The sequence below is a fragment of the Cryptomeria japonica genome, chromosome 11 (genome assembly GCF_030272615.1).
Source record: "Cryptomeria japonica chromosome 11, Sugi_1.0, whole genome shotgun sequence".
Taxonomy (NCBI): Eukaryota; Viridiplantae; Streptophyta; class Pinopsida; order Cupressales; family Cupressaceae; genus Cryptomeria; species Cryptomeria japonica.
The window spans coordinates 308,310,260-308,326,721 of NC_081415.1; the positions used below are offsets into that span (position 1 = coordinate 308,310,260).

At 36.0% G+C, this 16,462-nt stretch overlaps 1 protein-coding gene across 2 annotated transcripts in view; it reads left to right on the forward strand.

The window, feature by feature from the left end:
- The window catches only part of LOC131065037 (uncharacterized), a 147,138-nt gene that overhangs the window by 110,337 nt on the left and 20,339 nt on the right, over positions 1-16,462 (forward strand). The window contains exons 5-6 of one of the 2 annotated variants that reach the window (XM_057999403.2): positions 2,578-2,605; positions 4,723-4,783. In XM_057999403.2, the coding sequence (XP_057855386.1) occupies positions 2,578-2,605; positions 4,723-4,783 (89 nt within the window). The remainder of the gene's footprint in view (positions 1-2,577; positions 2,606-4,722; positions 4,784-16,462) is intronic. The other variant, XM_057999405.2, reaches the window with a different exon arrangement.

Genomic DNA, 16,462 nt, shown 5'->3' on the forward strand with positions numbered 1-16,462 from the left:
TTGCTCCCAATTTTAGTTCTATTTGGTTTTATGTGCATTTCTTGCCTGGCACGTGTTATTTTATACTTTAAATTTGTTCAAAAACCTTGAAAATCCAAAAACACAACAGCAATAGCATTTTAGGAGAGTTAGAAGCAGTAGGGTTCTTACAATCACAGTAGAATTGTAGGGGTTGGTTATGTGTAATATTGCTATTTTTAGCAATTTTATTATTTTATTATGTTCTATTTTTGGGTGAAGAATTGAGGGCCTATCTCAAGCTACTTTATTTTACTCTCTCTTTAGAATGGTATTGTTTTAAAGTTTCTTTCTTGTTTTTTGGCAGCTTTAAGCTTTTCACTTTAAAATATTATTTTTGTGAATAATTATTACTTTAGGTCCCTAAAATCTCTTTTTTCCTTTCGGCAACATATAAATAAGTGCTTTGAGCACAAGATGTTATGAAGAATGATGATTGATGTTGCACTTATGTTGCTGAAATTGTTATATAAGTTGGCTAGCTTTGGTCATTCTATTGATTAGATTGAAAATGATTAACTTTCAAATTTTATTATTGATTTAGTTTATTTATCTAGGTTGTAAGTTTGCATCCAAATTGGCTATTTCATATTTAAAATCACATGTTTCATGTTGAAGTAGTTTCTATTCCTTTCAAATCTGTGTGCATCTGATTGCTGGTCTTTGTTTTAGACATTGTAGTAAAAATCTTTAGGTGAAAACATTGGGATTTAAAAGGGGAAAAATGGATAAAAAAGGTAGAAAAATGTACAAAAAGAGACAAAAACTTATTATTTTTGAAATAATAAAATTGAGAGTTTAACTCATGAATTATGGAGTATAATTTGTTGTTTATGTCCATATTGCTGATTACATTGCATCACACAATGCATATTTCATAGTGCATAAATAATAACTAGATGTTGATACTTTTCAAAATTTCAATAACACTATAGTTTGTACAAAGTCAAGCTATAAATTGAATATAGCTAGCTATAAAGTTCCTAAAATTTAGATGTAGCCAATGACTCTTGCTGCTACAAGGAGAGTTATGTTAGAGGGCTAAAGGTCTTGATGATGAAACTCTTAGAGCTAGAGCCTCTTCTAAGTCGTTCAACAACATCATTGTCAATATTGGCATCTGTCAAGATATCAAAATCCTCAAGATCAAGAAAGACATCATTTTTTGAAATCCATGTAGACTTTTGATCAATTTCATGAACGTCAATTGGTTGGTCATTCTCAATAGTATCTGATTTTGTCTATAGAGAAATCAGTTTTGGAAGTTGAGAGTGAAAAACATAATGAATACAGTTAAACTATGATTGCAAGTATATTAAAAGTCTAACCTTGAGCTTTTCTTAGCTTTAAGCGGAAGTATTGGTGAACAAACAGCAAATTACTCCTCGTTGTGTTAGACAGTTGCGTTTCTTGGAATGCATATGGTCAAAACGGTCCAAGTATGCTGACAAGTGAACGAATTACATGGTTGGTTCAAAATGCATCTCGCCATCTATCAAATATTTTTGAATTCTTGGCCAAAAAAATCCCACCATTATTTTGAAAAAACGCAAATGATTTTTAAGATGATATCATGTATGATTATTTTAAAAGCTTAACACCTTTAATGACGGGTCCACAATATAGAGAGACTATTCAAAGTATATAGAGTCTATCTGGTTTGATGGTCTTCTTGACTTGCACGTCAACCATACTTGAAAATAAAAAACCCCTTGCTTATTTGCGACTATGTTATAACTGTTTGCAAATTTTCTAGGGATGGAAATATTTTGTACATGCACATAAACAATTCCTATGTGACCTTAACACAACTATCTTTGAATGAGGGGCTATAGAACAATGTTGAATTTGGAGGGTATCTAGCAGCATATAAAGGAGAGTGCATTTGTTGATCCCATCACCTATTGATCATGTTCCATAATGGCATGCACCTATTATTAATGACACATTCTTACAAAGTACTACAAGCTGTCCCAACCCAATCCCAATGCATGTGTAATATATGCACAAGGAGATTAACACACTAACAAATCTTGCATGAGAAAAGTGTCAGTAAATTTTAATAAGGTTGATGAAGCACATTAGGTTGGTTTTTGTCATTTTTGAATGTTATCTTTTGGCCATTAGTAATAGAAGTGAAAAATATTGCTATAATGAATTTGTTAAAGGTGGATTAGATTACACATGTTTTGTGGAGTTGCATACTAGAAAACTAGAAAGTGTTGCATTTAAAAAGTTGATGGTTAGAGGGTAGACATTATATTAGCCAAACTAGTTAGTGGCATTTGACCTAACCTTGTTACTGTCACATGACTTTTGTATTGTGCTATGGAGACTATTCTTGCTCAAGGATTTTTTTCTTTTTCTTTTCTTGGTTTGGGGTATACTAGTTTGATTCTAGCCAATTTTGAACTTTTATCTTTAAAAGAATTGGAGCTGATCGATTTCTTTAACGAATTACTTTCTTATGTTTCTGATCTTTCACTGTAATATGTTAAGAGTGGTCCTCATTCATTTTCCACGTGTAGACTAAATCTAAAGGGATTTTATGTTCTGCAGGTTGAAGAACATGCAGTAGCTCGAGATGGTGAGTCATAAACATTAATTTATAAATTGCAAGTTATTGTGAGGAGTAATTCAACATACACAAGTGGCCAAAATATTTCATTGATAAGCTAGTGTATAATAAGACAGTTCATGTAAAGTATTTATCTTAATCAATACATTATGATACCATGCTTTTAAATTTTTTTTTTAAAATTATTTTATTGGAAAGCTTTTAAAGTGAATAAAAATGGGTGGAAGTCAAATTGATCCTGGAAACGTAAATAGCAGTGTATTTCTTCCTGCAATGTGCAATAATTGATGTTAGGTTGATTTGCTTGCAAATTTTGTACCATCACCAAATAGTAAATGTCATAGGAAAGACTTGCCGCATGATTATAACTGGATTGCTAGCCTTTAAGGACAGTAAAAAGGAAGGAGATAGTGCTATAGAATTGGTCATCATAAAGGAAGGGTTTAATAATTAATTATCCTAAAACCTCTTTAGGGATCTACTTTTTGCTGCCATAATATTTGATGGAAATCAGACATACAATTATTAATGAATTAATATAATTTGAATGACAGCTTTGCTATATAAGAAGTATGCTGACATTCCTTTTAAGTTTTTTGGCAATAATTTGAATCATATATTGTCCGGGACAAATTAATAGAGCATTAATAGCAGAAAAGTTCCACTTTCTTAAGTAATGGAACATTGGAACATACATGTCTGATTAGCACCTAGATTAGTAGTTCCTAAGTTCTGGTATCCTGATGATGGGGTTTAGTGCACACTTGAGTTGCTCCGTCATCTGTTAATTAAAATCATCTTTCAGATAGAATAGATCTCCTTTAATCATGCTAATGAGAATGAAAAGGATGCAAGCTTAAGCATGGTTACCATTGTCAATATCACTTTTTCCTGAATTTTATGAATATGCATGCATGTGAAGTATTCAGGCTAATACTAGAGTTACTGGACAAAGACTTGGATATTATACTTAAGCTGATGCTTGTTGATATTTTCCTGGGCTATTTTTCATGGAACTATAATTTTGGGTTGCATTTTTCTCTGGATAACTGCAGTATTGTTTTAATCTTGTGGGCAAATTGATTTTTGCACTCATGGCATCTGTTTATACTCCTATGCAGTTACTTGTGTTAAGATTACAGTTGCATGTTGGGGTCTTTGAGACATGGTGCAACCAGAGAAAAATTCAGTTTGTGTTATTGCGGAGATGAAGCATCAAGGAAAAAGTTATATAAATTGTCCACATTAGGAAAATATATGGAACCTGCAATTTAACCAGTGCAATCCTCTCTTAAATCTTCTGCAACAAAAGGATGTGCATGACATGAAAAAGGAGATTTGAATCGAAAGAGCATATTGCAGGATTGTGTAGAAGAAACATCGATTTGTGAGGCAATGAAAGTTTATGTAGTGTTGGCAAAAAAATTGAGAGCTCTCCGAATCCTTGACATGCATACTATTGTTCTTCTTCTGACTTTCTAGTGTTGTTTCTCAGTCTCACTTGTGAATAATTCCATTAAATCTCTTAAGATGTTAGAGGTGCTGGTTTGCACGTATGAGATTTTTAGAAAACTTCTAAAGGTAAGTGATAGTTCTTAGGTGCAGTTACTTTGGTTTCAGGAGCATTTTGTGACCCTTCTTTATGGATTTACAATGATAACTTAAGAACATGGTTCCAGCAGGGCACTATTACCATGGTTTGATGAGCTTTTTGTGATCGCTGTATGGATTTACAATGATAACATAAAGACATGGGGCAAGCAGAGCACTGTTTAATGTTGAAGGTTAGGGGTAAAGTTAGAACAAAGGTGTCTGCTTTTCATGGAATTTTAACTTTGGGGCTCTTTTTTCTCAGCCACTGCAGTGTTGCGTTAAGCTTGATAGAGAATTGCTTCTGCACTGCGTGGCATCTGTTTATAATCATATGTAGTAATTTCTGTGAAGGTTTCAGTTGAAAACTTGAATGAATGTTGGTGACATTCTAAAGTATTTGTTAAAATGCTTCCCTGTTAATGGCATCCACTTTTTCCTTTTCTTTGAAAAACAATAGGGCAATATGGCCAAAAATACAGATGCTGGAATGTTTGAAAGATGAAAATTGACTTTCATTTGTATGTGATTTTCAGATGGAAGGGCAGATACTGCTCCGGGACGTTCTAAGGCCACTGGTATGCCTGCAAATGGGCAGTACGTACTCATTTTGCTTTTTAAATGCTTAATTAAATAGTGGTTAGGACACATGGATAAACTTAAAATACAGATATTTACAGACATATTTGTACATTCTATATGTTCAAAGGTCGATGTTGCTTTAGTACAAGCTCATGTTATCTGGACAGGGCTATATATCCTACAATGATACTGTCAACCCTGTAAACCAGTTTGCATTGTGAAAGCAGAAGTCATGACTTGGGATGCATGTTAATTTTTCACTCAATTAAACACATTAAAAAGAAAAAAATGGTTAAACAAGTTTTGACATAAAATACTATAAATTTTTGACTCATTGCAAATTTACTGTGGTTTTACAAGTTTTTTTAAATTTTTGGTTAAAAATTTATGGTTTTCTGCTGCAATTTTCAGTGTTCCACATGGATGCATCCTTCCTCAAAATAGGTATATTCCTGAAACAGGGGTATCCCTGGGATGGAAGGATGTGGAGGAGATATCCCTTAAGCTCCCAAACACACCTCCGCCCCTGCCCATGATCACCACCAAAGGGGAACAATTTCCAAGATGTTCCCCTCATATAGGGACATTTTCGGGATGTTCCCCCTTGTGGACACTAAGGGGATGCTGGGAATAACTCTTTTAGTTTTTAATTTTTTAATATTTAAATGTTAATTTTTTTAATTTTAATACTTATTTATAAGTTATAGCACATATGGCCAGGTCAAGAAGGATGTGGATTGCCATCAAACAGGGCACCATTGTTTGATGGAATAAATTATTCCTTTTGGAGCATAAGAATGGGAACCTATTTGAACGCCCTAGGGTATGATATTTGGCAATTGGTTGTAAATGGTTACGTAGCCCCACAACTTCCCTAATGGATGAGGCAAGAAAGAAGGAAAGTGAAAACAATGCTAAAGCCACGAATGTGATTTTGCATGAATTATCTGTATTGGAGTTTGTAAAAGTTATGCCTTGCAGATCAGTTAAGGACATGTGAGATAAGTTGAAGAATATATATGAAGGAGATGATAAAGAGATGAAGGCAAAACTTCAAACCCATCGAAGACAATTTGAAAGCCTCAAGATGAAAGAAGAGGAGAACATAGCCTGCTATTTTGCTTCGTGTTGTTGAGATCTTGAACACAATAAGAGGTCTTGGTGAAACGGTTGAAGAAGTTGTGAGTTTAAAAGGTATTAAGGTCCCTACCTTTAAGATTTGATTACAAAGTTTTGGCGATTGAAGAAATGAGAGATCTAGACAAATTGATAGAGGATGAGTTACATTGGATCCCTATTGCCTATGAAATGAGGATTGAAGATAAGCCATCAAAAAGGGAGGCAACCTTCAAAAATCGAGGAAGGGAAAGATTAAAGTATGTGGACCAAGTGATAGCTTAAGCAATGAAATGGATGAAGTCGTCTAATTCATGAGAAAGCTAAAAAAAGGATCCGAGAAGTATCAAGGTAAGTTACCATTCAAATTTTTTAGTTGTGGTGGTTGTAGAATATGTCATTTTTCTTTTAAATGTCCACAAGGTAAGAGTGAAAGCAACGAGGATGAAGAGGATCATTACTTAAGGAAGGAAATTCAAGACAAGGTTTACGAATTCAAGAGGACAGTGAATCCAAAGAAAAATTAACACAAAGTCTTGAAGAATCAAGAAAATTGATTTTAGATCTAAAAGTTAAAGTAGAAGAAGCAAAAAGGGTTGAAGAGGGGATGAGAAATCAATTGAAGACAAAAGAGGAAAATTGAGGAGAATTGAAATTTGAGATTGTTTCCCTAAAAAAGGAATTGGAGAGGACTATGGCTAAATTAAATAGAAACTTGAAGAACGAGAAGAGTTTGGAAATTTTGAATGACATCATTAAATCTCAAAAGCCCTTCGTTTGACAAGAGTGGTATTGGCTATGAAGTTCTAAATCATCGAAGAAATCAAGTGAAGACAGGAAGTATGCTAGTGTCCTTAAAAGTCCCATGAAAGATGAATTCACTAAGAATGAGAACCGAAAGCCAAGTATACCTTGAAAAGCTAAAAATGACATGGTCAGGAAGTCCCTTTCATCAAAGCAAACTCATATGCCCAGGTTCTATCATTCCTTCTTTGGTTATTGTTTTTTGTGCACTTAGTTTGGTCATAAGGCAATAGTTTGTAGAATGCATCCACGAAATAACTTTAGGTGTAAAGCAATGGATTATGGAGCATGGAACAAGAACAAAGGTCATTGGTTCACAAACAAAAACTTTAACTCTTTTGCCCCTCTTAAGACTACGACATCATATGTTACGAGTGCAACAATTTTGGGCATACAACAAAATTTTGTAAAAGTGGCATGGTAGAATCATCCAAATGAAGCAAGACAGAAGAAACAAAAATCAAGCAAAAAGGGGAGAATTTAAATGTATGAAAAAAGGAAGAAGAAAACAAAGAAAAATCCATGTTTGTTCAAATAGCCCTACATGCACAAAACAAAGGAGATAAATGGTATGTTGATAGAAGTTGTTCAAAGACACATGACAAGTGAAAGAGTAAATTTCTTACTTCCAAACGAGTGAATGAAGGGAGAGTTAAATTTGTGGACAATATGAAGCCAAATATAAAAGGGAAAGGTACTCTTAGTTTGGATAATGGAAAAACAAAAATCGAGAATGTTCTATATGTTGAAGGGTTGAAGCAAAATCTCCAGTGTTTGTCAAATGTGTGATCAAGGGCACACTCATTTTATTTTGGAGGATGTGAGATCAAGAAGGATGGGAAATTGATAGTAGATGCATGTATAACAACTAATAATCTCTACTTCCTCATTTGAGCCAAAAGTGATAAATGTTATTTGGGGCAAGAAGATGTAAGTTGGTTGTGGCTCAGGAGGATGAGACACTTGAACTTTGACAACATTGTGAAGATCAGCAATAAGCAAGTTGTAAGGGACATGTCAAGGATAGCAAACATAATACTATATGCAAATAGTGCCAATATGGAAAGCAAACAAGGACAAGTTTCAAATCAAAGGAGTATTCTATGTCAAAGCTTTTGGAACTTATACATACTGATTTATGTGGGCCAACAAGGACAAAAAGTTTGCAAGGTGAGAGCTATTTTATGCTATTAATTGATGATTATCCTGGAATGACTTGTGTTACATTTTTGAAAGAAAAATCTGAAGTTTTTGAGAGGCTGAGAGCATTCAAAGCCTTAGTAGAGAATGAAACTGGGCTAAGAATCAAATGCCTAAGGTTTGATAAAGGAGAGTTCACTTCAAATGATTCTGAAGATTTGTTTGAACAACATGGAATAAGAAGACAATATTTAGCTGCAAGAACTCCACAACAAGATGGAGTTGTTGACAGGAAAAATAGAACCATAGAAATGAGACTTGGACTCGATGCAGACTCGATGAGGGTGACTCGACTTGGGACTTGAGATTTGGCAAAAAAACTCGGCGCAGACTCAACTATTGAAAATCCCAAGAAATTTAGAGATTTTTAAGGATTTAAAACTTGTTTCATGCACCCTTTATTAAATAAACCTTAAAGACACAATAACATCATCAAGTAGAAGCTAATTTGATCATCAAGTCTAGGCCCCTAGGACTCGCCCAAGGTCACTTGGCTCAGGACTCGCCGAGTATCGGCGAGTTCCGGAACTCAGCTCAAGGAATGACAAGAGCCATGCTAAATGAATCCAAGCTATTTGATACTTTTTGGGAGAAGTGGTTCATACGGTAGTCTATATTTTGAACTAAGCACAAATCAGGGTGAAGAACAACAAACCCCCATATGAACTTTGGAAGGGAAGGCTTGCATCACCGAAGTATTTCAAGGCATTTGGAAGTGCTATATAAGAAGAGACAATGAAGATTTGGGAAAGTTTGATTCTAGGTGTGATGAAGGTATCTTTCTTGGATATTCCACAAAGAGTAAAGCTTACAAATGCTATAATAAAAGATTGCACAAAGTTATTGAAAGTGCAAATGTAAAAGTTGATGAAGAAAGGCATCAAAGGGAAATGGCTCAAGAAATTGCAAAGAAGAGGAAGTAGATGCAGAAATTGAAAATGAAGTTGAGCAAAGGGAACCAAAGACACCATTAAGGGAACCATCCAAGACTCCATCCAAATTTGTCCAAAAGAATCATCTAGAAGACTTGATTATTGGGGACAAAGATACAAAAATTTAGAAAGGAGACTTGTTAGTAATCAGAACATGCAATTATGTGCTTACTCTCCAAGATAGAATTGAAGAACTTTATAAAAGCAAGTGAAGTCAAGGATTGGATAAAGGATACAGAAGAGGAATTGGATCAAATTGAGAAAAATGAAACTTGGGAATTTGTCCCAACGCCTAAGGATAAGAATTTGATTGGCACTAAGCGGCTATTCAGACACAAGCTAAATGAGGATGGCCAAGTTGTGAGGAACAAGGCAAGATTAGTATGCAAGGGAGACACTCAAGTTGAAGGAATTGAGTTCTAAGAAACTTTTGTCCCTGTTGCTCGTATGGAGGCGATAAGGATGTTTTTATCTCTTGCTAGCTATAAGAATTTCAGAGTCTATGAAATGGATTTGAAGTCGGCTTTCTAAATGGCAATCTAGAGGAAGAGGTCTATGTTTAACAACTTGAAGGATTCATCCTTTTAGAGAATCAAGACTATGTTGCAAGCTAAAGAAGGCACTTTATGGGCTAAAACAAGCCTTGAGGGCTTGGTATTTAAGACTAAACAAGTATCTTCAACAACAAGGCTTCAATTGAGGAATTGCAGACAACAATCTTTATATACACAGTGAAGGAGATTACCTATTGAGTGTTGTGATTTGTGTAGATGGTATCATTTTTGGAGGAAGCGGTGACAATGTGTCAAGAATTTGCAATAGAGATGCAAAGAGAACTCAAAATATCTATGCTTGGTGAGTTATCTTTCTTCCTTCGATTACAAATTTCTCAATCAGATAAAGAGATATTCATTTTACAAACCAATTATGTGAAGGAAATGTTGAAGAAGTTTAGAATGGAGGATTGCAATTTTGTGAGTACACCTATGGTAAATTGAGTAAAGATGATGAATCACCCAAGGAAAATATAACTCTTTACCGGTCAATGATTGGAATTCTATTTATATGTGACAGCTACAAGCCCTGATATTATGCAAGTAGTTGGTTTGGTGGCACAGTTTCAGGCAACACCAAAGGAAACTCATGCAAAAGTGGTTAAAAGAATATTCAAATATCTAAAGGGCACTATGAATTTTGGGTTGTGGTATCCAAGAGGTGAAGATCTCACTCTTACAACGCATATAATGTGGATTGGGCTGACAGTGTTGATGACAGAAAAAAGCACAAGTGGAGAAGCATTTTTCCTTGGTAAAAATGTTGTAGCTTGGTTGGGTAGGAAACATGATTTAGTTTCCTTATCTACAACAGAGGCGGAATATATTGCAGTAGCATATTGTTGCATACAAGTTCTATAGATGAAACAAACTTTGAAGGATATTAAGGTTTAGTTTGAGCTTCCTTTCCTTATCTACAATAGCTTAGTTTCCTTATCTACAACAGATGTGGAATATATTGCAGCAGTAGCTTGTTGCATACAAGTTCTATAGGTGAAATAAACTTTGAAGGATATTAAGGTTTAGTATGAGCATTCCATTTCCATATTTTGTTACAATCCAAGTGCAAAAAATATTTCAAAGAAGCCCATTATGCATCCATGACAAAGCATATTCCAATCAAATACCATTTCTTAAGAGTGCAGGTGGCTGATTAGCAATTGAAGGTGGAGTACATTGCTACAAAGGAACATATTGTGGACATATTAATGAAGTCTCTTCCAAAAGACACCTTTGAGTACCCGTTGTCACAAAAGTTTGCACCCTTGTTGAGCTATCAACTCAGCAACCTCATGAAACATGGAAACAATCCCAAAGTGTGGGACCTTGTGCAAGGGGGTTGAATCTTCGGAGAAGGCTGACTTCCTTCTCAATCGAAGTGCAAGTGTTGAACCAACTGAACATTCCGAATTCTACTTCTAAAACCTATTCTAACGGCTTGTAGGAGTAAAGGGAAGAAGGAAATGCAAAATATGAAAGGAGTTGATGCACCAAGATAAGATATGTCTCTCTCCCTACCCCGAAATGACACCAAGAATCAATCAAAACACCCTGGAGATGCACAAACTTCAATTGCATGAATGACACCAAACGCATGTATGGAGGTTAGGTTTCGCTGAATGTCAAAAGGGAAGAAGGTTTCCCACAAGTCACATTCAGAAACAAGTTAACACAACATATTTGTGAGAGAAAGCCACAAAACACACACTTATCATGAAGTTAAGAAAACATACATAGCATGCATAAGTTGAAGAGGGGCAAGAATGATGATTTCAATTCATTCTTAGGCCAACAACCAAACTTCTAGCTGCAAAAATGCAAGAAAATATACAAATCTTCAAGAGAAGTGAAAGAGCAGAAAGTAGCTCAAACTAGCAGGGAGAGAGCCCTTTACAATGATGCTTAATAGTCTATTTATAGCAAACTGGTCATAGAGAAGAAACCAGTGGTCAAAGAGGGGAGACCCTAACTCTGGTGTGTACATGAGAATGTCAGTTTGGGAAGGTGGGAAGTGGCCGGATCTGACAGGAGTGTGTGTGCAAGAAACCGGGCCATACGCTGACAAAGCAATCTTGAGAAGAAAATTACTTCTAGAAGGTGGATTGCCTGATAATCCAAGGTTGGAGTATGCAGACCTGACATGAAACCCATCAAGCAACCATAAATAGGCATGGCCTTGGACTCCACTTGATGGTAACTTGCAAAATATAATAAATGCACCCTTGTAGCTCCATGAATATAAGTAGACAAGTCGCAGAAGTTGGCGAAGCATTAAGATCCTTGAGTGTTGATCATGCCATTTGGAAGTGTTGTTGGTCATCGATTGTCGGATGTTGGGCCTCTAGGAAAATGTTGCTAAGGATGAGGAGTCAAGAATCCTGAAGTTTGAAAGACCGAAGGAAAGGAAGGGCGACAAGAGAAGGATATCGAGTTTCGAGGTTCGGGGAAATGGTCTAATGCTTACCCAAAGGGCAAGGGTTAGGCTAGTTCCCTGAATCCCGAAATCCAATTCAAGGAAATGGTCTGACTCTTACCAAAAGGGTAAGGGTTAGACTGGTTCCTCGAATCCCGAAATTCGACAAGGGAAATTCCGTATTTCAAGGTTCAGGGAAATGGTTCAACTCTTACGAAAAGGGTAAGGGTTAGACTAGTTCCCTGAATCCCGAAATCCGACATCCTTGAGGGAAGGAGAGTTGGTTAGTGGACCTCGAGGTATTGAAGGCAATATGTAGGGATGAAGGGGGAAGGCTCGAAGTCCACCTCATGGCGAAAAAACACTTAAGCATTTTGCTGATTTGCTGACTTGGCACTTGATCAACTTGGGCATAACTGGTCCATAGAACATATCTTTGATTAGTTCTCATTGATGGACCAAGGGTGTTAGAAAATGACAACAGTGTAAAGTTATTTCAATTTCAATTAAAGAACAAGTTATGAACTATGTATGCTATAAATGTATATGAGGAATTATGTTGATGTCTAATAATTCTGATTTTATCTGCAGGTCTAAAAGAGAGAGATCATTTTATGTTTTTTTATATATACCCTCCAAATGAATTCAATTGGTATATATATCATTTAGGCAACCGGTCAATTGGTGTATTGACCGGTCATGCCTTTTAGGCATGACCGATCAATGCACCCATTGATCGGTGCCTTTGTAATTATACCATTAACACAAGGCTGTTTATCGGTTCAAAACCTCGATAGCATATTGTAATATAATATAATGATTGATCAAGATAATGAATCGGTTTATGTAAACACCGATGATTCAAAATGCACGATGTATGTAATCCAACCGGTGCAGTTGTTAACCACTGTTAATTCCAAATGAAGCGGTGTATGTATTAAGCCCGATAACAAATATGCCCGATGATTAAGCCCGATAACAGATGTGGATCGGTGCCAATAGTTATGCACTCGATAGCAAGTATGTATCGGCTAATAACCCGATAACTTATAGCATTTAATATGCTAAGCAATGTTTGTAAAATCCGATAATCATATGCAATATAAGTTTAGACATGAAGCATGTAAATAACAGAACAAGTAAGGTTAGAAATATCTTATCTTGCATAAGCTACCATGCATTAACACTCCCTCTTAGCTTTGGAAGATAGATAAGGCAACCTGCATCACATTTCCTTTTCATAACTAAGATAATGTCAATCAACAAAAATCATTTATACATGAGAAGTACCATCAAGACATATGATACAAAATAGAAGAACATCACCTGAGTATGTGACATAAAGTATTATTTTAACATGTGATAAAAGTAAGAGAATCATCACCTGATCATGTGAGAAAACACCAAAACATGTGATTTGTAAGATTCATCAAGATATCATCTAACACGTGATATTAGTATTGCCTAACACGCAATACTTAAGGATAAGTGTATGAGAAAGGTTAGTTTCTCATCATATCCAAGTTGTGATAAGTGCAATAACATTTGTAAATGTTTATCACAACATAGTCATTGCAAATCCATGACTTACCAGAGATCCAATCATGATCAATGGTTGAGATATCACCTACACGTGATATCAGTATTGCCTAACACGCAATACAAGGATAACCATATGAGAAGTGCTTAATTTCTCATTATATCCAAATTGTGATAATGCAATAACATTTGTGCAAATGTTGTATCACAACATGGTCATGGCACATCCATGACTTACCAGTGATCCAACATGATTACTGGTTTGACTATCATAAGATCGTCACCTTATGATGTCTACATACAAGTGTTCAGTATCTGAGAGATCGTCACCTCTTAGATATGAACACAGGTGGCAAGAAGCCAAGAGATAGTCCAGACATGACAAAGAAGTTTACACATTAAACATCTTAAATATATGTAAGTATAGATTACAAAGCAGATTACCTTTCTATCATACCTAAACCCTTTCTGAAGTGATCAACCTTCACTTTGGAAAGTGGTTTGGTCAGAATATCTGCAGTCTGATCTCCTGTACACACATATTCTAACTTTATCACATTCCTGTCAACCATATCTCGTACATAGTGATATGGAATCTCAATATGTTTGGACCTGTCATGAAATACTGGATTTACAGAAAGTTTTATACAGCTTTGATTATCACACTGAATAACTGTAGGTTTCATAGGTTCACCAAATAATCCCACGAGCAATTTCCTTAGCCATACTGCTTCTCGGGCAGCCATTGAAGCTGCAATATATTCAGCCTCTGTGGAACTCTGAGCTACTGAAGATTGTTTTCTGCTGATCCAGGATATCATGGCTGACCCTAAACTGAAGCAACACCCTGAAGTGCTCTTTCTGTCAGTCACACTGCCAGCCCAATCTGAATCTGTAAATCCATGTAGATCTATGTCAACCTTTTCATATTTAAGACCAAGCTTTAGGGTACCTTGTAGATATCTCATTATATGCTTTACTGCAACCAGGTGTATCTCCTTAGGTTCACACATGAACTGACTTAAGGCATTAACAGCATAGCAGATATCTGGCCTTGTATTTACTAGATACATCAGGGACCCAATCATCTGCCTGTATTGAGTGGGGTCAGTAGGTCTTGATTCTGCTGCTGCTTCTTTAAGTTTATGGAAGTTGGTTTCCATAGGAGAGGTCATGGGTCTGCAGTTTAGCATTCTAAATCTTGTCAATATGTCCAAGGTGTACTTCCCTTGGTTCAGTACAATATTATCAGAATTCTGCCATACTTCCAATCCTAGGAAGTAATGAAGAAGCCCCAAGTCTTTCATATCAAATTCTGTGGATAGATCTTTTTTTTGCATTGATCTATTAGGTGAGTATCTCCTGTAATTAATAAGTCATCAACATATAAAATTAATATTAACATATCACCTTTATTTCTTTTGAGGTAGAGATTAGGATCTGCATCATTCTTAGAGAAACCCAGCTTTGAGAGGTAGGTGTCAATTCTTTCATACCAAACTCTGGGAGCCTGTTTGAGCCCATAAAGAGCTTTCTTGAGTCTACACACATGAGACTTTGCATCATGAATTTCAAACCCTTCAGGTTGCTCTAAGTAGACTTCTTCCATGATCTCGCCATTTAGGAATGCTGTCTTAACATCCATCTGATGTACCTTCCACCCCTTTGCTGCTGCAATGGCTAGGACAACTCTTACTGATGTGTACCTGGCAACAGGTGCAAATGTTTCTTCGTAATCTATTCCTTCCTTCTGTGAGAACCCTCTAGCTACAAATCTAGCCTTGTGTTTTTCAATACTGCCATCTGCAGCATGCTTGATTTTAAACAACCATTTAGAAGACACGATAGACTTCTTGGTTGGCCTAGGAACGATCTCCCAAACATCATTCTTCATAATGGACTGATATTCTTCAGTCATGGCATCTATCCATACTTTATGTTTGAGTGCATCTGAAACATTGTTAGGTTCAGCTTTAGAGAGATCATTCATAAGTGCAACATAGTTGATGAATTTATTAGGCCTCTTGCTTTCCCTGAAGGTTCCTGAAGGAGCAGCGGACTTTTGAGCTTCTGCTATAGTTTTGGTGGCCCATAGTGGTCTTTTCTTGTGATTATCTATAGGTGGGTTTTGTGTTTCACTTATAGTTTCCTCAAGATACTCCCTCTGAAGCTCAGGAGTAGGTTCTTCTTCTAGGTTAGAAGTAGGATTATGAATTTCAGGTTCTATTGTATTTTGAGCCCTTTTGAAGGCTAAATCTTCTTCGAAGATTACATCCCTACTGAGTTCAATATTTCTCTGTCCTTGTACATAGATTCTGTAGGCTTTAGAAGTTTCACTGTATCCTACAAGTATTCCCCTTTTTCCAGAGGGTTCTAGTTTTAGTCTTTTCTCTTTAGGTACATGAATATAGACCGGACACCCAAATATCCTAAGATGGCTGATATCTGGTTTTGTTTTGGTAAAGACTTCCTCAGGAGTTTTATCTTCAAGGTGTGAATGAGGACATCTATTTTGTATGTACACAGCAGTGTTGGTTGCTTCTGCCCAAAGGTTCAAGTTTAGATTTTGATCTAGTATCATGGCTTTGGCAGCTTCTACTATGGTCCTATTTTTCCTTTCAGCTACTCCATTTTGTTGTGGATTATAAGGTATTGATAACTCCCTCTTAATCCCAAAATTTTTACAAAAGTCTTTAAATAGTTCTGATGTGTATTCCCCCCCATTGTCAGTTCTTAAGGTTTTAATTTTGTTTTCAGAGAGATTTTCTGTTAATGTTTTAAACTCTTTGAACCTACTTAGGATCTCTTCTGATTCTTTACATTTCAGAAAGTAGATCCACGTCTTCCTAGAGTAGTCATCAACAAAAATTACATAGTACAAAAATCCCCCTAGCGAGGGTACGGACATAGGTCCACATACATCAGAATGAATTAACTCCAAAACTTTGCTAGTTTTCCTAGTACTATTCTGAAATGCATTTTTGGTATTTTTACCTAAGGCACACCCTTTGCAAGCCTCTGAATGATATTGCTTCAACTTAGGTAGACCTGTGACAAGGTTTCCCATGGTTGACAAAGCTCTATAATTCAGATGACCTAATCTCCTGTGCCATACTTCATTTGCATTAGTTGCTTC